The 23,501-nt window shown below is 43.4% G+C and overlaps 1 protein-coding gene across 1 annotated transcript; it reads left to right on the top strand.

The window, feature by feature from the left end:
• The first annotated feature begins 4,083 nt into the window (after nucleotides 1-4,083).
• Nucleotides 4,084-21,692, top strand: MSN (moesin). The gene is made up of 12 exons (XM_009576019.1): nucleotides 4,084-4,161; nucleotides 13,465-13,560; nucleotides 14,083-14,357; nucleotides 14,809-14,892; nucleotides 15,249-15,395; nucleotides 15,862-15,958; nucleotides 17,029-17,192; nucleotides 17,654-17,784; nucleotides 18,465-18,625; nucleotides 19,157-19,249; nucleotides 19,673-19,906; nucleotides 20,941-21,692. Exons 1-12 carry the CDS (start codon nucleotides 4,099-4,101, stop codon nucleotides 21,103-21,105), a joined length of 1,710 nt encoding a protein of 569 aa, XP_009574314.1. The 5' UTR covers nucleotides 4,084-4,098; the 3' UTR covers nucleotides 21,106-21,692.
• Nucleotides 21,693-23,501: the final 1,809 nt, after the last annotated feature.

Below are 23,501 nucleotides of genomic sequence, written 5' to 3'. Positions count from 1 at the left end.
ATTAGATGGTTTAGAAATACAAAGTATAAAAGCTTAATGCTAATGAATCTTGAGGCTTTTCTTAGAATAAGCATTGATGGTAAACTAGATAAATGGTTTAAAAGTGCTTTGGCAGGGTAATTCTCAAGGGACAAGGCAAACAAGAGTCTAAATTATAATGGGACTGGATCATGCTGGCTTTCTTCTGGTATAGCGCTTTTGTTGTGTGACCCTTGTGTAACATCTGTGTTGGGCAGTACTCAGCTGTGAATGCCTCAGCAAAGTGGTTTTACTAAAAGCAAGGCTTCAAATGAATGAGGAGGAGGAAGGTAAACATGCAGTGCCTGGCACTTACTTGTCAGGTAGAGATTATAGCAGTCTGTAGGTCTCTTGTAGTTTGTCTGAGCTGCAGGCAGAGCACATTAAGATCAGTGGGACTGACTTGCCGATAGTGAGGTGGCGCCTGGGTATCCTTCAGAATGAAGCTCCCTTGGTGCTTGGTTTCTCAGCCTCTTTACATGCTAGGAGAACCGATTTGTATTTCTGTCCCAGTATGCAGGCTCTTGAAATGAAACAAAACACTCGGTAAAGCTCCATCTGCTCTGAAGTATTGTCAGGCCTCTTATCTGCTAACTGGGAATGGAGAGCAGTGCCTCCCACCACCTGAAATGGTAGAAACCTCACTTTGTTTTTCCAGTTCACAACAACTGGCTCAAAAAGACCCTGGCTTGGTAGCATATGGGAAAAATTTCTGTGCGTTGTTTCCACACCAATGAGGCTTAACAAAGCTCAGTTTCACAGCAAACTAACTTCTCGGCCAAGTATTACATTACTATGAAACTAGTGGTTAAAATGTCACCGGCACAGCCCAGGACATGCTTTCCCCAGCTGAGCCTGCTGACGGTTAACAGCAGTACACTACTGAATGTGTTAAAACTTTGCTCAGATCAGGGAAGCTAGCATTACCGGGGTGTGGTTCTCTGAAGCACGAGCCTGTTTCCTGTGGTATCTTAGCTCATGCTGTCTTCTAAAATAGCATAGGCTGAAGTTGCAAGTGCAAACCCCATTCAAGACTTCGCTCCTAAACCTTAGGTTGCTACTCATCTTGAGCACAGGGGGCTTCTACTAAGGGAAAAAAGTGTATTTCTTCCTACTGAATGTACTAATTGAAGGATGATAACTGGTCAGATAACTTAAGCGCATTTAAGTGCGTGACAATGAAGGAATTTTGCTGGTTCCAGCATGGGACCTTATTTTACTGTGCTAACAAAGATGTGAGTCTTACAAATAAGTGTTCTGCATGAATTATGAGGATACTTACTGAAGCAGCTTTATTTCAAATTTTAAGGTCTAGTTTGCTCCGAATAGCTTAAAAGCTATTCGGGCACAGGTTGCAAAGAGCTCCCACATATGTTTCAGTTCTGTTTTCTGGTGCTTCCTCTGTGCCCAGATACTTCAGTGTTCAATCACCTATGCAGACGGTATCAGATAACAGTAGCTACTGTGTTTTATCCATAAACAGTGGAGCAAAAAGACTTTTTTTCTTTCATGGTAGCTGGTTATCCATAAACAGTGGAGCAAAAAGACTTTTCTTTCATGGTAGCTGGTACATTAGTGTTTTAGGTGAAAAGGAAAGACTTTAAAACAAACAAAAAGCAACCTGTTGCTTAATGGCTCATTTAATGTAACCCCTCTTAGACGTGGCTTGTGCTCTCAGTGGTGGGTGTGCTGGGCAAGTCAGGCTTACAAGCCAGCACTTGGTAGAAGAGACTGCTTCCAAGTATAAGTAGCAAAGCTGTTTTGGGGAGTGTTCAGCCCTTCTAGCAGGTGACTGGATTCCTGGTTCACCAAAGTACTGTGAAATTAGCCAATTGTCAACATCTAGGATCTGAGGAGAATAATTTTGGGAAGGTATAGCAAGAGAACTGAAGGCAACGGCATGCTATTGAAAGCTGCTAATTTTAAAAAAAGCTTGATTGCTTATGAGTTTAGGTCGATTGCATTTTCCTTGCTACTTCTATGGGATAGTTCTTCCTCAATTTGACTTCATTGTGTGAGAAGGTTCAGAAGGTTTAAAAACCAACTTATTCCTGGTCTGCTTGTTCATGATATCTTTGCTCCAATAATGTCTAAATAGCATTCCTTATGCATGCAACAATTAGAACTGCAACTCTTCTTGACTTCAGCTTTGCTGTGCTAAGCCTACTTTTAACCTCTTCCAGAATATACTTAATTTTTTAGCTAAACTTAAAACAAGAAAACCTTTAGGTTCATCATGAGGGGATATCAAGTACAAAATGGTGATGTGCCTAAGCTCAAGTAGGCTTTTTGGGAAACTTCAAAATGTATTTGGATGTGCCTCTTTCAGCACTTGACTTAGACTTAACTAGCAGAATGCTTCTTGCTTATGGAAAAAAACCCTAGTTGTAGCTCTCTTGCAGTCTGCTGCTGTTTCCTTAGTAAACAAGATGTGAATTCTGTCCGTATACTTGGTAGAAATACAGGGATCAGAAATGGCTGTGATCATATCAATATTTGGTGGTTCCTTGAATATTTCTCTGCTTACTGTAGCTTTTTTTGGTCTCTAGTGTCATGTGGTTAGCTTATAGTCTAAATGTGAGTTTGAGTTATTCTCACTAAAAGTGTTCACAGCATAATTCCCCCCCATTCCTCACCCCTGGAAGGCTGGTGGAGTGTGCTAAGGGGATTGATTGCACTGAAGAGCAAATAAATTAGGATTTGTTGTTGCGGGGTAAATGGCTGTTGGCAAGAAAGAGAACTGTGAATGCAAGGCCTGTGTGCTGGGGTTTGGTGCACTGTGAATATCTCGTCTGTACAACTTCAAGTTTTGAACCCTTGCTTTGATGGAAAAACATTAAAACAGTTTGATCTAAAATATCTGCAGCTTGTGTTCATAAATTGTGAAATATCTTTACTTTTTTCGGTTGATAGGTATGCAAATAGAAATGATTTATCAGACAGCTTGGTGTACTTGCAGGCCCTACTTTGCCTGGTCAAAAGTTAAGGCAGCTGCATTCAGGCAGGAGTATTCCTGTCTACCCCTAAGAATCTACATGATATCTTCCAGTAATGATCAGGAGTTGTGAATGGAATTGGCTATGTTTTACACTAATCTTTGAGATGAAATGCCTCTGCTGTTCAGCTTGCTTCATGAGAACTATTGGTGAAAGATGTACAGATGTCTTCCTGCTTCTGTGGGATGAAACTGCAAACTCCCTTGCTGCAATCCCTTGCCACTTTAACTTCATATGTGAAAATGTGGTGGTGAGACTTTCCTGTCAAGATAGGGCGTGTCATATAATGTTTCTTCTGGAAGACCATTCATGATCTTACTTCGTACGTCTAAGGCTAATATTGTCATAAAATCTTGACTGCAATATTAAATTATACCTAAACTGTTTCTGCAGGTTTAGAGGTCTTTCACCTCTCTGAAAGAGTCGGAAAGCAGGAGGCAACTATGTAGAGATACTTCTGCTGCTTTGTGAAGTGTCTGCACGTAGTAGTGCTTATGTTAGTTCAGCATGCATCCTTTTTGCCTTAGCACATGAGATCATCCTTGCGTTCCATCTGCTTCATACCCACAGCCCTTGGAGCATATCGGAGATGTGCCTTATTTCTCCAAATACCCATGGAGACTGGAACAGTACTGTTAGCATTGTCTAGTTATCTAGACAGGTTGAATTGTTAATGCTTCCGGGGACTTCCTTGGCATTCATCCTTCAAATGGAAGGGTTGGATGCCTGGTTGTGTGTACTGAGGTTTGGAACATCTCTGCTTTTGTGAAAGACACCAGAAATTCAACTTCATAAGCTGTAAATGGCTCTCACATGTGTCAGTGTATAGATGGGAATATTAGTAGGAACAGAGAGGATAAACTCTTACGCTGCGAAACAGGAAAGTTACATTCTATAGGGAAACTGGGAACACCATACTGTCAGGGCAGATGACTGTAAGTGCTGGCAGTGAAGTTCCTGGAGGCTTGGGAGCTGGTCCCTGGCTGTAGGCAGATGTTGGTTTTCATTATTGGGTAGTGTCACTTAGCGCACATGTTATAATGATGCATTTTCTGTCTTCCAGATCAGTGTACGTGTTACCACCATGGATGCTGAGCTGGAGTTTGCCATCCAGCCCAACACTACAGGGAAGCAACTCTTTGATCAGGTAAGTGGTAGAGCTGCAGAAGATGTGAAGTTGATACAGATGTTGTGATTCTGTTAAGGCAACAGCAAACAATTTCTAAAGGACTTCAAAGATTACGTGACTGTGTGTATAATAACTTCAAGAGAACTCAGCATAGTAAGAAATTACACATTTTTTTCAAAACTACTGCATTTTTTATCTCCATGATTGTGTTAGGAGCTATTCTTACCTCTAATGAACTGAATTGGTGCTATAGCTCATAATAATTGGAAAGCAGTAGATGTCTGCAGTCATAATTCATAAGTCTTATGAGGGAGCTAGTAAGCTATCGTTGGTTGGCTTACTTGCGAGCATTGTGTAATTGATTTCAAAGAGTAGTTGGTCTCTAAAACAGGAGAGGCTTAGCTGAGTTTCAGATGTTGCTGCAGCCCTTAAGTGCAGGTGAAGTGATATTCTATAGTCCCATCAGGCCCTGAGGGAAATTTTAAAAGAAATTATGTACTGTACTGTTTGGGCTGTTTTCATCTGGGTGCTTCAGCCTTCCTCTGCATTCACTGGCTAGGCAAATTTCCTCCTACTTTGGCCCAAACAGAAGCAGGGAGGCATGTGCAGCCCGAAGTTGGAGCAGCTGCAGACATTATCAATTGCAGCAGTTAAAACTTTGACAGGCTCCACTGTGTTTCTCTGCTGTAATCCTGAAGGCTGTGGATTTGCTACTTGGAGGAAAATCTGAACAAAGTTCATAGCTTAAAGAAAAGCAAAATGAGACTTGGATTAATGACAAGATGAAGGAACTGCCAGACCAGATATGTCAGATATGGGTGTGGTTCAGTAGTGCTAAGCGTTCTGGGGCCAGCTCTATGTAGTCCTGATCTTAATGAAGAGAGAAACTTAAGGGCTGACCCACCCATAGAAGTCAGCTATTTCATTTGGAGCCAGCAAACCTAATTGAAATTTTTTTTTTAAATGTTTAACCACAAACTACTACTTTCTCTTACACTCAGCTGAATGGTTCAACACTAGATATTATATTGCTCTTTCCAGCCCAGCCTTGAAATGGAGGGCATAGAGTGAGATCCTAGGCTTTACTAAAAGAGCATCCTTTCATAATGGGAAAAGCAGAAAGGTTTTCAGGAAAGTTTTGAGTTGCAGTGTGGTCCTTAGCTGTCTGTATATTACTACATAGTAGCTCCTATACATATTTTAGCCCTGTGTGGTCTCAAATCTGACAGTTTTTGATTGATAGAAGTGAGAGCTGGATTCTGTCCAGAATCCATGTGTGCAACATGGAACTACACCACTGTTAATACATGGGAGCATATGCCAATGAAGCTAAGGTGACATACCCCCAAGATCATCAAAAGGTGAACTTTTTTTTGGAGGGGGTGTTCTTCACGTGGATGCTTCCCTTGATTATTTTTCAATATCTGGTTTCTGACATTATCCAAGCAAAGCACCAAGTGCGAAGAAGTCGTACTACTGAAGTCAGTAGTATTTTTAATCTGCACATGATTTTTTTTCAGTCAGCTCTAGACCATCTGCAGCTTTTGCTGCAAACTGACATTGTGGTGGCAGATGTGGGCTTCAGCAACTTGTCTCTCTTTGAGAAGCATCTGATCATGTTGCCAGTATGGGAATTCTTCATGTCTTAGTAGTTGATTTCACTCCTTTGTGTCATGTTCTCGAACAGCTGCACCTTCTCCTCCCTGCAGTGTGTTTCACATGCAACCTGTCTAAACAGAAGTTTTGTTTTGTTTTTTTTTTCCGTAGTAAACACTTTGCAAAGGGAGAAAGAAAATGCTGCTGCAGAACTAAGTTTCTAAGTTGCTAATGTAAATGAGGCAGTGTTTACTTCAGCTAAATTGCGTTGTAAGTGGAGTTGGAAGAGGAAATACAGTGGGGGGGAAAAAAAGCATCTGAAGCTAGCTGTTAAACATTTGCTGTTTCTAAAAGGTGTGGTGGACACAATTGCTTTATACTGTCCATATGTCACTTTTGCTGTAATAAGAATTAAACTGTTTCCTACTGCCTAGCGCACAAGATTTCCGTGTAGTGATGTTGGTTCCTGATAGGGCTGATACTGAAATGAATGTCCTAGAGCCTCACCAGTGGCAGATGTCCAGGCTTTGACTAAATGGTTAGTCAAAGACCTAGCATAGCAGTGCTAGGTGGTGTTAGTGTGGTACCACCACAGTGATGGTGGTAGAAAGACTAACCCTCTGCCAGGGCTTGAGAATGTTGTAAGCAGTAAGGTAGGGAGTTGGCAGTAGATGTGGGGATGTCAAAAGTCTTCCACCTCTAGCATGAATAAGGAGTTTTGGAGGCTTCTGCTGTGTGAGTTCCCAGCTTCTGTTGCTGCCCTGCAATCTAATCATTGGCCCTTAACAATTAAGGAAACTAACTGCAAACGAGGTAGCTGTTCAGCTCCTGCCACAATGGGAAATGTTTCATCTTGGTCTCTGAATGCAGTTACACAACAGGCTGTTGTCTGTCCATCTTTTTTTTTTTTTTTTTTTTTTGATGGAAAATTCAAGGCTCTTTTCTGTTGCAAAAGAGGCTTTATAGTCAGACTTGCACATAAAGGAAAGCAAGTACTTCTTGTATATGGACATGCTCAAACAGGTTATTGATCTTTGCATAAAGAGCTAACTACCAACCCAAAACATGAGACCCTGTAGTGAGCTGACAGTAAATACTAAACTTGCTCCCTTTAGCATGGGGATGGGGCTTTGAATACATGGTCAGCTGGCATATATCCAGTATGTTTCAAATGGCTGAGCTGTTTGTGTGGATTAGTTCCTGTAAAGCGATAGTCTGGAGCTGTTCTCCCTGCTGACACTGCTAATGGGGACTAAGCAGCGACTGCTGTCTGACTGGTACTGTTCACTCTATCTCAGTTTCTATCCTGAGATGATCTTGGGTCCCATGATGGGGTGTGTAAGAACAAAGTTATGGCTGTTCATTTTCTAGCTCCCTTAAACTGTGTTGTGCTCCTGGAATTGCTAATCTAGTATTTTCTGCATGATGCTGGTTCTGAAAAAGGAGCTGCTTTCATCGATGCTTTTTTGAGGGAAGGGAGAGTTCTTCTACAAAGCAAACTTAACAGTTTTGCTGTTGCAGCACATAAACCCTCTGGTGTGAAACCTGACTTTTGGCTATTTCACAGAAAAATTTTAAGATATCCTGCATGTTTTTGCCCTAGAGTGCCCTTTCACTTGAGCTGTCAGTTCTGAGTTAAGCAAAAAGGAAGCTGCTAAGCATTACCAAGGTTTCTAGCTGTACAGCTACTTCAGTGCATGCCGCTGGCTTTGTTCGGTAATGTTTAGGTAGTATTTGTTTCCACCTGTTGTGTATAAAGGTAGATAAATATATTAATTATGCCACACATAATTCTGACCTACTCTGAATAGGATTCAGAAGACTTTTGGAAAGCTTATATCTAGATAGTAGCTTCATGAGGAGGAACAGTCTGAGTCTCAAGTTCCATAGTAATGAGAGGTGAATGGGCTTGAAGTAGAAATGTTCCTGTCTCCCTCTTTCCTGCTTGGTTAAATTCCAAAGTGAATTTTTGTAGTGATAGAACTGTGCAGATGCTTCACTGCTTTGTTGGAAATTGTCTTTTGCCCCAAAGTAGCTGGCTGTAGAAATTGAGCTGATATATGATGCAGTAACATCATGATTTGTACTAGAGGTCTTCCTATAACACCCCATCCCCTAGGTTTGTAACTGTACAGCTTTAGCTTAAATAGCTTAAACCTGGATTAATTGAGACAGGAGGATTGTACTGTCTGTCTTCTGCAGCTTTGCTTATGTACCTCTTTGCTTATGTACCTCAGCATCAGCTGCTGAACTGCAGTACTTACTGACTCACTCGCAAAAACGGTAACTCTGCTCCCATTCCTCAGCCACTAGTGATGGATTAAAAGAGCTTGAGGATGGGCTATGCCTGTCAGGGGTGCTGCTTATCCCACAGGCCTGACTACTTCACAGGTACCTTGAAATACTGCTTTCCTGGGGATGCAGGGTACAGGCACTGCAACAGTGATAGCTGCTCATTTTCCTTCTTTGACCCTTTTCTGTATCAGGCTGAAGTGCGGTTGGACTGGAGACTAGTGTGTAAAACAAAGCATTGCTTTGCTTTGCATGTCTCCTGCACATGAAAGATTAACCGTTTCTCTGGTAAAATGCTTAGCTACTTATTGCTGAAGATAGCTTCTGAAGTTGTGTCCCTCCAATCTATTTTCCTCTCAAACTTCCTCTTTTTGGGTAAACTGATTCTAGCTTGAATCAGTGAGATTTTGGCCTGTTGGGGGGGCGAGGGGGGCTAGCCTGTACCTCGGACAGGGAGAGGTAACTAACTCGCTTGCCGAAGTGCTCCACAGCTGGCTGGCTGGAAAGCTTTCACAGAAATGTCCTGGTTTAGTGGACATTGCATCTTACAGGCTCCTCGGGCAGCCTGCGCACAGACCAGTCACAAAACCCACAACTGCTTTGACTTCTGCGGTATGAAAACATACTCCCTTCTTCCATGTCCCCCACGTGCTGTATGAGGTAGCTTCTCAAATGCTTTGCTTCTGATCACTTCTGACCTTGGATCCTGCTGGCGCCTTGTTCTTTCGTTCCCCTTCAGAGCCCCTTGTTCCTTCCAGTCTCTGGTAGAGGAGTCTTAGCTGTCTGCTATACTAGGTCTGTTGGGTGGTGAATACAGTTGATGGGTGGGGATCTCTACCTATTTGATGGGCCTTACATCTGGATCTTTTTAACAATGAGCTGTGGTTACTAAACTGTTCAGTCACACTTCCTTCCCCAACCTAAAATGAACTCTATTTCTCCAACTTCAGAACAGATTTGCTTCTCAGTGATGTGCTTAGTGCTCTCTGAGCCTTTAGCTGACCATGTAAACTTCAGTCCTTCCAATGCTAGCTTTTGGACATTGCAAAGTCTAGGACATGGTGTCTTCAACACGCCACTCCAGAATAAGCCTTTAGAGTAACCAAAAGCACCCAATCTCATTAAAGGTGATCTCTGTCCAATTAAGAGCCATGAAGCCAAGTCACAGGTTAAGGAGAAATGTGACATTAGAAAAACTTTAATATCTGTCACTTCAGACTTTGCAAGCGTGCTGTTAACCTTCCTAGGAGGCTTCTCCTCAGTTTCATGAGCTTTTGGGGTCAAAACTAAGCTTGTACTAGAAAAGGGCTCTTGGCTATGGGTTAAAATTGTAACAATAAGCATCTCTCTGCTTGCTCAAAACCTAGTCACTGATACTGTATTTTATGTTCAGCATTGAGCTTACTACGTAGTGGAGTGTGGGGGTATTTTTTTCATTTTTTCTTTTTAATTCTTAAGGATCCTACAGATTTCATTAAGAGCCAGAGCTCCTAAGATTCTGAGTTCATGTGTCCTGCCCTGGCTTGCTTATCTGCTGCAATGAGTTTAATGGTTTTGTAGAGTACCAGTTTGTCAGTCTCTTCTTTCATGGTTGCTAAAGCTTACAACATAGGCTGACCAAATCCCCCCTTGACTTTTGAGTAACTCCAGCTGAGTTGAGCTGTGTTTGGAATGTAAGTGGCTGGTCTCTCATGGCCTGTAAACTAAGCTTTATGAGGAGACAGACTGCAGAGAAGCCTTTAGCCTTGGTAAGGTCCTACCTAGTAGTGTTTAAATACATAGGAAGCTGGTCTGGAGCACTCGATCCAGTAGATGAAAGCACTGAACTGAAAACTTACTATGGCAGTTTCATGGTAGAAAGCAGCAAGTCTTGGGACAGTGGCCGGTTCCTCCAGCAAACCCCAGAATTCTTGTTTGTGTAATGAAGGCTTGTGGTTGAGTGGTATGGAAATGTGTCTCAGATTTCACAGGAACATGTGGAAACTTATTGGCTTTTATAAAAGCAGTAGTCCAACCAAAAATGGACTGCTTGTTGCTAACGAAGTCAATGGCAAACTGTAATAAGCTTAAAAACTCAAAGATGACCCTGTCACTTAGCACTTTGGCATTTTAGCATTTTGAAAGGGAAAGTTAGAAATACATCCATCAGCCAAATGGAAAGGGAACAGTTGAATATTTGTGGCTGTAGATGGAGCCCATCTTGGGTGTTAAGTTAGGGTACCTGGAGGACCATGTTCTAAGTCATTTTTGACTATGGCATATGAAACTAGTTGCAGGTGTGGCACCAGTTCGGAGCTCTTCCAGCAATGAGGTTTGCTAGCAGTTTTCTCTCAGAAGTACTTGACATGCCTGTCATAGAAAGGGAGAGGGGCCTACTTAATCTTTAACTAGGACAGCAGGTGAGATTCAAGACAACTTGTTGTGGTGTAGCCTGGGATGCTTTGGCTGTTGGTGCAGGAACTTGGTCTGAGTGGAATGTGTTCTCCTCTGCTTGCATGCTTTGGTCTTGCCCATGTGTAGAGAGTGCTTTCATGCAGGATCCGCACTTGTTTGCCACTGTGGTGGTATATTTCCTGGGCTGAGAATGAGGGCAATCTTCAGTCATCATCTTGATGCTAAAATCTACATTTAAGAGGCTGCTTCTGGCTCTCCTGCTGTGGGGCAGCACGATATGGCAAGAACATAGTTTGGAGGGAGATGGGTGAGTGCTGAGGGGAAGGACAGGAGGAGTCATGCAGACCTGGAAAATGTGGAGTAAGGAGAAGTGAGAGAGAAAAGGTTACCTGGAAGACCTTGTGTTTCTTCTCTGAACATGAGTACTACTGTGTGCTTAGACTGTCTGCAGAAGGTGAAGCGAGAGTCACTAGAAATGCACCTTTTCCCCTGAGGCAGTATTGCTTACTAAGTGGAATTTTAAGCTGAAGGTACTTGATGAAGAGCTTTGTCATGGATGGTCAAGGTACTGTGGGACAGCTGGATTTTAAGGCTGCCTGTAATCTGTTGCCAGTTGTAGACTAAGCCTTGTACTGCAGGCTAAACAAGATCCAGGGACTGACCTAATGTTCCCCGGGGCACAAAGAAAAGATGTCACTTTACAGCTGAGAGTGTAAATTTTAGGTATTTAAGTATAGTGGTCTGTGTTTAAACAGTACTCTCTATTCTCCTGTTCTGTGCCAGCCCTTCTCCATCCTCAGCCGCTGCCAGTAACTGTTTGCTTTTTGGAACATCTCACACTTCATCAGGGCTCTGAATGCTGTACACCCCCAAACATAATTGAGCTGCTAACTGCCAGCCAGACTCCTTGCAGCTGTAGAAAGCTGTTTCTTCTTCATGCCTTTTCCGTTGCTAAATGGAACTAAATAACCTGCTAAAGCTGAGGTGGGAAGGAGGGAGGAGGAGGAGGAGGAAGACTGTCTTTTCCCCCGCTTCCCCCACCCCTTGATTCAGTAGCAGCTTGGGGGTGTGATGTTGCGTGCTGTGCTGTCTCCCCCTCTCCTCTGTCCAGCCCGTTGTTGTCACTGCTATTGCTGCGCAGGCTTCTGCTGTGGAATAGAAGTCCTTTTGTGCAGGGCCTCAGTGTGGTGCCTTTCAGTTCGTTGCTGGCAGTCCAGCTTGTTGAATTCCCAGGCATAAGCTGCTGACAAATGGCGGAGAGGCAAGCAGACACATGCAGCGGGGAGCGGGGGGAGAGCTTCCATCCCATTCAAATGTTAATGCTGCCGAGAACAGAGCTTTCCTTGGGCTCTGGGACAGCCTTTCTTCCTCTCCTTGTACCACGTGCTTTCAATGTATACAGCAAACTCTGATTCTTCTCCGACAGTCTCCTTAGCTGTGTCCGTTCTACTATGTGATATGCGTAAGTGAAGGCTTATCTGCCCCGCATTCCCCTGTGTTTACAGGGGCTTTAGGCCAGCTCTCCAGTTCATATTCAAGCAAAGACAGGCTGAATAACTTCATGGACTCCAGTGGATGAGGTATATAGACTACGTGACCTTGCATAGGTTTTGTCTCTGTGCTAATAGCATGCCTCTGCTGAAAGCTCCCTTTGGTTTTTGGGCCTGAAAGGAACTAGGGCCCTAATGCTGCTTTTGTAAGGCCAGAAAAAATGTCTGATCCAAGTCCTAAAGAATCTAACTAGTAATGTGTTTGCGGGGAGCTGCGTCTTTGGTGTTGTATCTTGCCAAAGCGAGGGACCACATCAGAAGGGAACAGAGTGCATCCTTAGGATTCAACAAGGAAGTAATTTAAAAGTAAGTAGGCATTTAGGAGAAATCGTAAAACATGGGACAAGGCAGTACAAAATTGCCTCAACTTACCTGGCAGCAGGGACACCATGATCAGACGCTGGTTTTCCCAGGGCGAGGCTCATCCCCTGCTGTCCAGTTGTTGAGTCCCTCTGAAGGGAGGGAGCTGTGAGCAAGCCTGAGGGTGGGTGGTGTGTAAAAGCAGCTTACGGTGCCGTACTTCAGGTACGGTGTCGATGTAAAGGCAAGTGTCTTCTCCCTCCCTCTTCCTTGTCTAGTACAGGAGGTGATGGGCAAGTGCCTTGTCTGCCGGTATGAGAACAACTCCTGGGGCTTCAGGAGAGATGTGGGGGAACTTCAGTTTCTAGACTTGCTGCACCCTGTGGCATGTCCCAGACTTGCCAGGGCACAAAGCTGTGGCCTCATGCTAGTGAACAGCCTTCACCAAGAAACCTCCCCTCCTTTTTACCAGCAGTAGCATTATACTGCAGCAGTCTTGCCCCCCCATGAGGCTCTTGTCTCCTGTTACAGTATGTCTGTAAAGCCTTCTTAACTCTTATTTACATGGCACCCATGGTGTGCTAGGGAAATGACTAAGGAGAGAGCTTACATAGTGGTGTAGTTAATTTCTGTGATGGCTCTTTGTCCTGGCACAAGGGATAGCATATCGATTTACCCACTTCTTAATGGTGCCACTCATTTAAAGAGCTGCATGAAAGGCCTGTCCACAGCTATCGGTGGAGTAGAATACAAATCTTAAAGTAGGACACAACCTAGCAGGGTGATTCATGGCTTGCCCAGGAGTAGTACATTTGCATGATAAGTGAGGGGTGTACCTGAAAACAGAGCTGCGTTGTTGATTCCTGGCAGCTATTATACCTGTCAGACCTGTTGCATCCTATTTTGGCTATCCATGTTGGTTTATAAGTAGCTGAAGAAAACAGTGTCCCAGCTGTTGCTTATAAATAGCAACAAGCCTTAAAGAGTTGAGGGAGAGGGAAGAATACAATACATCTCCCACTTAAGACCCCTCAGAAGCCCTATCATCTATGTATGTGTACCATAGCACGGGAGGCAGAAGGCTACGGCACTGGTTGTCTTCGTGTTCATCTGAACTTACCTCTAACACGTTCTCTGCCACCAGTGAGATCAGCCTGGCTGGGCCTCTTGCTAATCATCTTTCTTCCAGGTCGTCAAGACAATTGGTCTTAGAGAGGTCTGGTTTTTTGGACTTCAGTATCAGGACACCAAGGGCTTCTCAACATGGCTGAAATTGAACAAAAAGGTATGTTTGCTCCAAGCTTTCACTTCTCTTGGAGGGCAGGGGAAAATTCAGTCTCCGAACTTCTGTCAGGGATCTGTTCTTGCCTCTCCACACACCTGAAGTACTGCAAGATTAGTCAGTTGGTGTTGCCTTCCTTCAGTCCACACACCCCCTCCCCAAGGTACAAGGAGCTGTGGTGTCTAACCTGGTCCTCCTGCATCTAGTCCTGTTTGTTATCCAGGCGGACCTGTTACCCTTGCCGGTAACACGCTAATGTGGTGCTCATGTGAACATCTTGGTTGGAGAGAAGCCTGGAAAGTAACTTACCTAGCACTCGTCATAACTAGTGGCTTGTCATAAGTCCTGTGGGGGAGAGGTGATGAGGTATTTAGCAGTAAAGAATTGAAAATCCTTGCTTTTCTGCTCACTCACTTCTGCATTGGAAAGGAGAATGTTTTTCTAATGCATGCTTGTCTTACTGTTTGTAAATGTGCTCCCCTTCACTTGGTAGGTAGGCTATAAAACCTGATAACTCTGTTCCAGGTAACAGCACAGGATGTACGCAAAGAAAGCCCCCTGCTTTTCAAATTCCGTGCCAAGTTCTACCCAGAGGATGTGGCAGAAGAACTGATCCAGGACATCACGCAGCGCCTTTTCTTCCTCCAAGTGAAGGAGGCAATTCTGAATGACGACATTTATTGCCCTCCAGAAACAGCCGTCCTTCTGGCTTCTTATGCTGTCCAGTCAAAATATGGAGACTTCAACAAAGAGGTGCACAAGTCTGGCTACCTTGCTAGTGACAAACTGCTCCCACAGAGGTAAGTGAACCTGGGTAGTCTTAGACCTTCTTTGCCTTAAAGGGTTTGGGATTTTGGGGGAGGGGAGGGGTGTGTCTTGATTGGAATGTTAGAATAAAATATAGCCTGCTGCCTCTCTGAGGACTGGGATTAGTATTCATTTAATTATGAACTTTAATCTTAAACATCCTATTGCTACTGAAGAAACTCTAATCAGAAGTAGCGAGAGAAGTTCCAAACCAAAAAATGTAATGCTTCAAGGAGAAGCACAACTGAATACAACTTGTCGTTTGTCAGAAGTCTGAATATTGACCAGTGTGTCTCTAGCTAGCCTTATAATAGAACTGTTTTTCCTGGAATATTTTGGAACTGTGATGTCAATAGAGTATTTAATGAAGCATTATTCAAGAGTGATGTGTGACTGTGCATAAATGCGATGGCTAGTCTCAAATATCCCATGTACTCTTTCCAGGGTTCTGGAGCAGCACAAGCTTAACAAGGACCAGTGGGAGGAGAGGATCCAGGTGTGGCATGAGGAACATCGAGGAATGATTAGGTAACTGATGCAGTATGAAACTCCTGTATTTAAAGTAGTGTAATATATGCTAATGTGTAATGTATGAATGCATACAAAAATCTGTGGCTTGCTCAGGATGAGTTAGCGTTCTTCAGGTTATTCTGCTGAGAGTAACTAGGTTCATGTGCCTCTGCCCTTGCTAGTCCAAATCAGCTGGCTGTTCTTAGTAAAACAAAACTGAGTTTGCAGAGTAAGTTTGTTATTATCTACTAGGGTGATGCTTGGAACCTTTGCCAGCTTGTTGGTGCTCTGCCCATGTAGGAAGACAGCACCTTCTTGCTCTAATGGTTTATAGACTCAAAAAGGAATATCTGCTTTCTTTTTGCACGCTGCAGAGAAGATGCTGTCTTGGAGTACTTGAAAATTGCACAGGATCTGGAAATGTATGGTGTGAACTACTTCAGTATTAAGAACAAGAAGGGCTCTGAACTCTGGCTAGGTGTAGATGCTCTTGGACTCAACATCTATGAGCAGAATGACAGGTAATAAACCCCCTCTCCTCATCATTGCCTTCAGCTCCTTTCCAGTATAAAGGCATTCAAAATTAATCTTTTCTGGAATTCAAGTCTTTAAACTCTACAATTTCTATACCATTCTTGGCTGTGTTTTTTGACACTGCCAGAATGATCCATAAAATGTGCTGCTTTGGACCAAAAAAATACAAAAAATTGGCAACTCTTATCAAGCTAGTTTTACTTGTATCCCTAGTCTTCCTGCCACAGATGCATTCTCCAGTTCTGTCTTCCATTTAAAAAAAAAAAGCGGGATTGAAAAACTTCTTATGGTTGTAGTTCATTTGCATGACTAATTTTATTTGCTGATTCCAGTTAATGTAAGAGTACTAAAATATGAGGGCAGATTTGGTAGAATTTTGAGCTTTATATTGTAAATCAAGAATTTGGAATGACTTGGGGCTTTTTTATTTTTTCTTGCTTTCCATTTCTGCAGGCTAACACCGAAAATTGGATTCCCTTGGAGTGAGATCAGAAATATCTCATTCAATGACAAGAAATTTGTTATCAAGCCTATTGACAAGAAAGCACCAGTAAGAAGCAACATTCAAATTAAATTTTTGGCTTCTTAGCTGAATGATCTCTTCTTTTTTTATTGCACACAATCTTTTCATCGATAATGTTAACGCTGACTTAAGCAGTGCTCTACTACCTGATCTGTTCAGGGCAGTATGCACAGAATGGGTCTAATGGTAGTAAGGTGATAGTTGGGATTTGTTTCTGGCTGGGAGGGTAGAAATTTATTCAGTATAACCTTAAGCTGTTCAAAGTCAGTGGCAGCGAGAAGAAGTTCTTTGCTTAGGGTTTCTGATTCTCCTAAGACTGTTCAGGTTCTCTGATAATACAGTTGGGGGTATGAGGCACCTATGTTAACTGTGAATGCTTCCTCTGCAGCCTGTTGGCTTTAGTAGTGTGTGGGATAGTCTCTTGCAGTTTTTCGCGTTACTTGAAGCTGAAGCTTCAGGTCATTTTGTAGGGTACACTGGGAGGGTTTTTTCTTGCAAATTTATAAAGAAGGTAATCGGTTATCTTTAAGGCTTATTAATTTCCTGTGTCAGCTGATACCTTCTGTTCTTCTGATCATTCTTGTTGCATTGCTGCTTGGAAGCATTTCTCTGCTGCTATTGCTCTTTTTAACAGAACAAAGTTATTTATCCATTGGACATAATGGTTTAACACCCTTTCTGGCATAAGACAAAACATTACACTTGATGTGGCTGGCCAGACTGTTGCATTAAATAACTAAGTGGGAAGAAAGGTGAGAAGTCATAGTCTCAGTGTGCCTGGTAAACCAGCCCCTGATGGTGTTTGTAATGAAACAGTGAAGTTAAGTCGCTGTGTACGCTATGTGCTAGGGATGCATTACAATGAAGCCCAGCACAGTGTAACAACAAGTTGGGCGCTTCTGCCCTGTGTGTATTTGTCAGGCTGAAATTCACTCCTGAAAGACAGGTGTCTAACTACCACCACCGATGAATTAGACACTGTTAAGAAAGGCTGGCTAGCAATTCTAGAAAGCTTAGGGTCTTGGAGTGTATTGCATACACAGGGGGCTTCTTATGCTGAAAGAACAGGTCTAATGCTGCCTTTTTCTTGTCCCAAGGACTTTGTATTCTATGCCCCTCGGTTACGGATTAACAAACGAATCTTGGCGCTTTGCATGGGGAACCATGAGCTCTACATGCGCAGACGTAAACCAGATACCATTGAGGTGCAGCAGATGAAAGCACAGGCTCGGGAAGAGAAGCATCAGAAACAGATGGAGAGGTTGGTAGGATTCTGGGTAACCTGGACTTGGTCGATCACTGCACAATAGCATCATGTGCTAGATAAATTGCTGGCAGCACCTAAATCTGCTTGAGCCAAAAATAGAGCAGATCGCTTTCTGCTTTGGTAGATTTAATAGGATGATGGAAACAGCACTCATCACAAGTGTGACCCACCATCACTTCTTTAGACTTAAAGATTTGTCTGTCTATTTGGTGGGACTAATATGGATCTTGATATAAGGAGACTTCCCTTATAACATTGCTATTAAGAACTTGCCGTTGAGATGACTGCCAGCAGAGCTTTTTCATTCTGCCCTTCTCTAAAGGGGCAAACTGGAGTAAAACTTATCAGCTGAGTGCTGTAGTGCACATCTCTTGTGTGCTCATGGCCTCACTAGGAAGTGCTCCTATGTGAGTAGTTGTTAATTTGAAATTACATTATGCCTTCCCCCTTATCAGAGCCCTGCTAGAGAATGAGAAGAAGAAGAGGGAGTTGGCAGAAAAAGAGAAGGAGAAGATTGAACGTGAAAAGGAGGAGCTAATGGAGAGACTCAAGCAAATTGAGGAGCAAACCAAGAAAGCTCAGCAAGGTAATATGAAATGTTCCAGTATTTCCTTAGGTGCATAGTCTGAGTGAGAAGGGTTCAATTCATAAAGCTATGAGCATCTCTGAGCTATTTGGCTCTGCAGTATTGTGTGCTAACTGGTGTTAGGGCCCTGGTTTAGCCTTCTGAAGCTGAACATAAGCCCTCTATATGCAGCTGCTGAAATAGGACTTGCATTAAAGAGATGGGTGGCAGCCAAGATGTCTCTCAGGCAGTGAGAGTACCTTGCAGTTGTTCATGTGCTGGCTGGAAGCTTTATCCCAGCACATCTGTAGAGGAAGGGGTCAAAAAGTGTAGCAGGGGTCACACCAGCCGGTACTCTCATATGATTACTATCCAATTGCTTGGCCAGTGTTACAGTGTGGTGTTGCCCAAGCAAAATGCTGTATGCTTCTCTGCCTTTAAGGATGTCATTTTGGAATGGGTACTTCCCCACAAATCAATTGGGCAAGTAATCTGATGGCTTGGAACAGACCTGGCTCTGAGTCTTCCAGCTCCACTTACAATGTGAAGGAGAGGAAAGGGGACAGTTGCTTGCATCTCTCCTTTACCTATCCCTCTGAAGGAAAACCCTCATCCAGAACGTAGGTGTAAGGGCACCTTCCTCTTCTAGTGCCATTCTTTACTTGATCTCCCTTCAAATGTGCTCCCCTATTTTCTTTCAGAACTGGAAGAACAGACCCGCAGAGCTATGGAGCTGGAACAGGAGAGAAAACGAGCTCAGGAGGAAGCAGAGAAACTGGCTAAAGAGCGTAGAGAAGCAGAAGAGGCAAAGGAGGCCCTATTGAAAGCATCCCATGATCAACAAAAGACCCAGGAACAGCTGGTAAGTGCGTGAGCTGAAAATTGGGTAGGGAAAATAGTGACAGGGTAGGGATCTAAGCTCTTGAAGCAAACTGGCTATGAATATAGTGAGGAAGCATAGTTTGGTTCTTTAATTTTCAGCCTCAAGCAGGTGAACTTATACCTAAACACAATTGTATTTGTACAATAGATCTGGATTGTTGTGCTTTTTGCATTTTTTTGTATGTGATGCTGAGAACAGAGTGTAGAGCTCACTAATTGCTTTCCCTGGTTTGGATTCAAAGAATTGAGTTCTGTAGCTCTGTTTAGAGGAGAAGAAAAGAAAAGAAAAAAAGAAAAAACAAACAAAAACACAAACCACAACAAAACCCAAAACTTTTTTGGCTTCCTTTTCCCTTGCATTTTGGAAATATCGGTGGGACTGAAGTTGACAGGAAGGCTTTCTCCTTACTGAAAAGATGTTAGAGATACTGTTTTTATTCAGGACTTGGACTAAATGCTTCATTTAGCAAGTACTTTGGTTTTGTCCCCACTAAAAGCCTTTGTTTTGCAGGCTTCTGAGATGGCAGAACTCACGGCTAGGATCACGCAGCTGGAGCTGGCCAGGCAGAAGAAAGAGAGCGAGGCCCAGGAGTGGCAACAGAAGGTAAAGCAGAATCTGAGCAAACGGCAGTACTTTTTGTGGAGTTGTTCTTCATTCTGTGTTGTGGCCTAAACTACTGCTCTAGATACTACACTAGACTGAGTGTCTGCAAGCTTGAGGCCGTTGTAAATACCCAGCTCTGCTTTTCTTGGTGGAATGAGTGCCCTATTCTAACTCCACATAGAAATATTTTGATAATTAGGCCTATAGCCCATTTTCCATGAATTAGAAACATTCTTCAAATCTCTGAAGTGTTAGCCAGCAGAAAGTTTTGCAAATGATTGTGGCTGAATATACCACTTCAGTGTGCAAGAGGTGCAAGGTTCCCTGTAATAAGCACTGAGTAGTGCTTTTGTGCACTTCTGCAAGAAGTCTCATGCACTCAGGATTATATTGACTAATTCACTGTGGCATGCCCTACTGCAGGCACAGATGGTGCAGGAGGATCTAGAAAAGACCAAAGAGGAGTTGAAGACTGCCATGAGCACCCCTCACGTCACTGAGCCCATGCACTCTGAGAATGAGCATGATGACGAGCAGGATGAGAATGCAGCAGAAGCCAGTGCTGAGCTACGATCAGAGGCCACAATCAAGGACCGCAGTGAGGAGGAGCGTACCACTGAAGCAGAGAAGAATGAACGGGTCCAGAAACACCTGAAGGTAAGAAGTTGGCAGCAGAGAGGGTATGTGTCTGGGTGCTGCTTCTATTCTTCTCACAATTAATTGCAGCTAGGAGGTATTACTGATATTTTAAAAAAAAAAAGAGGGGGGGAAAGAGGGGTGATAATGATCTTGCCAGATAGCTGCTTAACCATTGAGCATAGAGGCAGATCTTGTCTCCTGGCACTCTACTTCCAGTGAAATGGAAGTTGTGAAGTATTTTCAAACAGTGCCAAAAAGCAGCATCTGTCAGACGTAGTGTGCTTGTATGAGTCTTGCCAGCCATCTGACAGCTGTTCATAGCCCTGGCTGCAGTGAATCAGAGAACTTGGTCCAGTTCCTATCAAGCAGCTGTCTGTAACTGTCTTGTCTGACTGGGTTGCATTGCAAAACCCTGAGAGCAGCCCACTAGGGCTCAGCATAGAGGGAGCAGTGCTGCACTACCTTTTCATAAGAACTCCAGTGTTCTGGTATTGACTCTCGCCAAGCATTTTGTTATACTGCCTGCTAGCTGCCTGACTTGCATCAGGCTTTGCTTGTTCTGCATCATGCTGTGGTGGTTATGCATAGGCGGTGTGACAGAGGTGCACTTTATCTTCTGCAGCAGGTTTCTTTTGTGGTAGAAGGCTAGTAATTGCTCAAATTCTGCAAGATGCTCCTGTTGTCTTTAGGGATCCCTCCACTTGGCTCTTCTTCTGAAGTACATTGGAGACGGTCTTTCTTACTGTGCTAGACAAAGATAAATAGGGTGCCTGATTTTTCTACCTTCAAATGTTTGGGAAAAATATTAACAACTTCCACAGAATCACAGAATTGTTTAGGTTTGAAGGAATCTCTTAAGATCATCTAGTCGCACTTCCTTGCTCAAGCAGGGTCAGCTAGAGCAGATTGCCCAGAACTGTAAACATGTGGGCTTATGTTTTCTGTCTCCATGGATATTGAATCTTTAGGAAGATCAGCAAGGAACCTTGTTGTCCAGCTTTGAGTCTCTGGCATGTGCTAATCCATTGCAATCTGTTTCCCCTTCTCCGAAGGCTCTTTCCTCAGAGCTGGCAAATGCTCGGGATGAAACCAAGAAGACAGCCAATGATATGATCCACGCTGAGAACATGCGTCTGGGCCGAGACAAGTACAAGACCCTCCGTCAGATTCGGCAGGGCAACACCAAGCAGCGCATTGATGAGTTTGAGTCCATGTAAACTCTCCCCTGCACCTGCTGCCCTGCACTCTCTTCTCCCCTCTTTCCCATCCTCTCCTGTCATTCACGCTGGAACCACTACAGAAGAGTGACCATGGTCTTATTTATCGAGTTTTGGGCAAATGCTGAAGTTCAGCAACAGAAGAAAGAATAGTATTTACATCTTCCTGGGGTGGCTTGGGAAAGCAAACATGTATTGGGGCAAATCTGAAATTGTTTGGCTTCGGGTAAACTCTCACTGCATTTAGTTTTGTATTGCTTACTGAAGTAGCTGTGTTGCTGTCCTCTCCCGTTGGGTGGGGAGGCCAGCAGATACTTTTACTGAATTACGTACGGTAAAGCGCTAACAATTTGACACTGTGCCTTCCTACTAACTTGCACAAGCTTCAGTATTAAGCTTAGTAGCCAGGGTCTGAATTTCTGACTTAATACAGGGTCTGAATCATGTAGTTGAGAAGAGGAGGCTGGAGCTTAGGAAGAAGGGTTGGAGGTAGAATATGGACTTTCTTTCTAAAAGACCAAAGCTCTTGTCCTTCAAATATAAGCAGACCAAACAGATTCTGTGGTGTTCCTGCTGGTATTGCCTTTTGTTGTTTAATGATGGAACTTTGAATTTCCTAATCATGAGGAGGCCTTTGGAATATTTCCACTGATGCAGTGTGGTTTGGAGCCTCGAATTCCCTGCTTTCCAGAAGTTTTGTCTCTGGTAAATGGCTTTGTTCACTGTCATTTGTCTGATTTGAACGTAACCAGCGAGGCAGAGATAGCTAAAAAAAACACTGCCTTGGGATTTTCAATGGAAACCTAAAGGGGTAGGTAGAAATGTAAAAGACTAAACATTCCTGTAGCTGTATTTTTCCCTTGCTGAACCAGTACATTTCTAGTCATGTGAATAGGATTTCAGGTTTTTCCGTAAGAGGCCTTTTTAGCACATAGTCATTGGTGCCTTATGACTGTGTATAGATCCACTGTAGCTCAGATGTCTTTAGTTTAAACTAGATGCAATCATAAAACGTGATCAGCTGCTGGGGACCAAAAACTATTCTTGTATCTGGGTCATGTACAAGACTGCATCTGTCTTCCTGGCTTCAAGGAGCATTTGAGGGGAGAGGATCCTGAGATATTGCTGCCTTAATGCTCACTAGCATTCTGCCAGATCCCTTGCTCAAGTCCTTTTCCTTCCCCAGAAGGATGCTTTGCCCCTTGGTAGCTTTGAGAACAGAAGGCTCTGTCTCTTAGAAATGGGACACTAGTGCTTGTGAGACTGGTCCTGAGAGCCATTTGTACCAGTTGTAATACCCATCACCTCCTGTCTTCCAAGCTGTCCATGCTGTAGCTACCCAGAATCCTTCCTGCCATTTCTGGGGAGGAAACAGCCATGTATGCTCAGGGTTGAATTGGATTTTGGCTTGATCCTTCAGAGAAGGAAATGTTAACCTTCAGAATAGGCCTCTTAAAAATGGATTCCACCTACAATGGAGTCCTCCTTTGCTTTGCCTTCCTTGGATTAGCCTGTCCCTATAGGAAGTCATCAGGCTAGCCTGTGATTTATTTTCTTGCCTAGCATGATCCTAAATCTTGTGACTTTCTCAGTTTTGTGGATTCCCCCTTTGTATGGTATCACTGCTAATGGTGATGGAAGGAAAACATCTGAATGCTAGAGCATTTTCAGCTCCCTGCTCTATGGGAAAGGTAAAGGGGGACTGTGCCAAAAAGAAATGTTCATGGTAGTGTTAATAAACTGCAGTGTTTCCCCAAGAATTCCTTGGGCTGCTGGGAATGACCTTACCAGTGCTGTATTATTTTATTTTTTGGAAGCAATACAAGTCTGTGTGGAGATCCACACAAATACCAACCAACCTCTGTTAGGAGCATAGCTTAGTGTGTTGCTTCTAAACATCCAGATAAATCATGTGGGACCCCCTTCTCTCCCCTGGACACAGCGTGCTTTTTGGGGGGACACGACATGGTAAGCTTTTGGTTGGCCAAAAACACATGCCTCAGGACTTTGAAAGTCACAAATGAAAGATTGCAGTTAAATTTGTCAGAACTGATTTGCGTGTTTCTATACTGAAGGGTTATGGGCACTGGCTCTATGTGAGTCTCATTACTGGGGGAACAGACAACCTTTACACTTCTGTTTTGGTGCTTTAAAGCTGGTTTTCAGCACTTCTGCTCTGTCCGTGGCGACTATTGATGCATTTGCGGGGAGAAAAGCCTTTATTACACTCTAACAATTTCCTAACAAGCTGATGTATGGTGCCTGGAATATGTCTTCAAATAATAAATCAGTGAACATTTTCTGCTTTGATGGGTCACACAACACTGCTGAGCTCATGTATTATGATGCTGGCATGACTTCTGTTTATAGGGTTTTTTAATCGTTCTAATTCCAAA

The sequence above is a fragment of the Fulmarus glacialis genome, unplaced genomic scaffold (assembly GCF_000690835.1).
Source record: "Fulmarus glacialis isolate BGI_N327 unplaced genomic scaffold, ASM69083v1 scaffold5554, whole genome shotgun sequence".
In the NCBI taxonomy this organism is placed as follows: domain Eukaryota; kingdom Metazoa; phylum Chordata; class Aves; order Procellariiformes; family Procellariidae; genus Fulmarus; species Fulmarus glacialis.
The sequence above is the reverse complement of the archived record's forward strand: the minus strand, read 5'-3'. Positions and strand labels throughout refer to the sequence as shown.

Bases quoted from the DNA above. Each gene is read 5' to 3' on its own strand.
- MSN (XM_009576019.1), top strand. From the start codon at position 4,099: ATGGATGCTGAGCTGGAGTTTGCCATCCAGCCCAACACTACAGGGAAG. The intron at 15,396-15,861 runs GTAATAAACCCC...CCATTTCTGCAG, and splicing joins ATCTATGAGCAGAATGACAG to GCTAACACCGAAAATTGGAT. The intron at 17,193-17,653 runs GTTGGTAGGATT...CCCCCTTATCAG, and splicing joins CATCAGAAACAGATGGAGAG to AGCCCTGCTAGAGAATGAGA.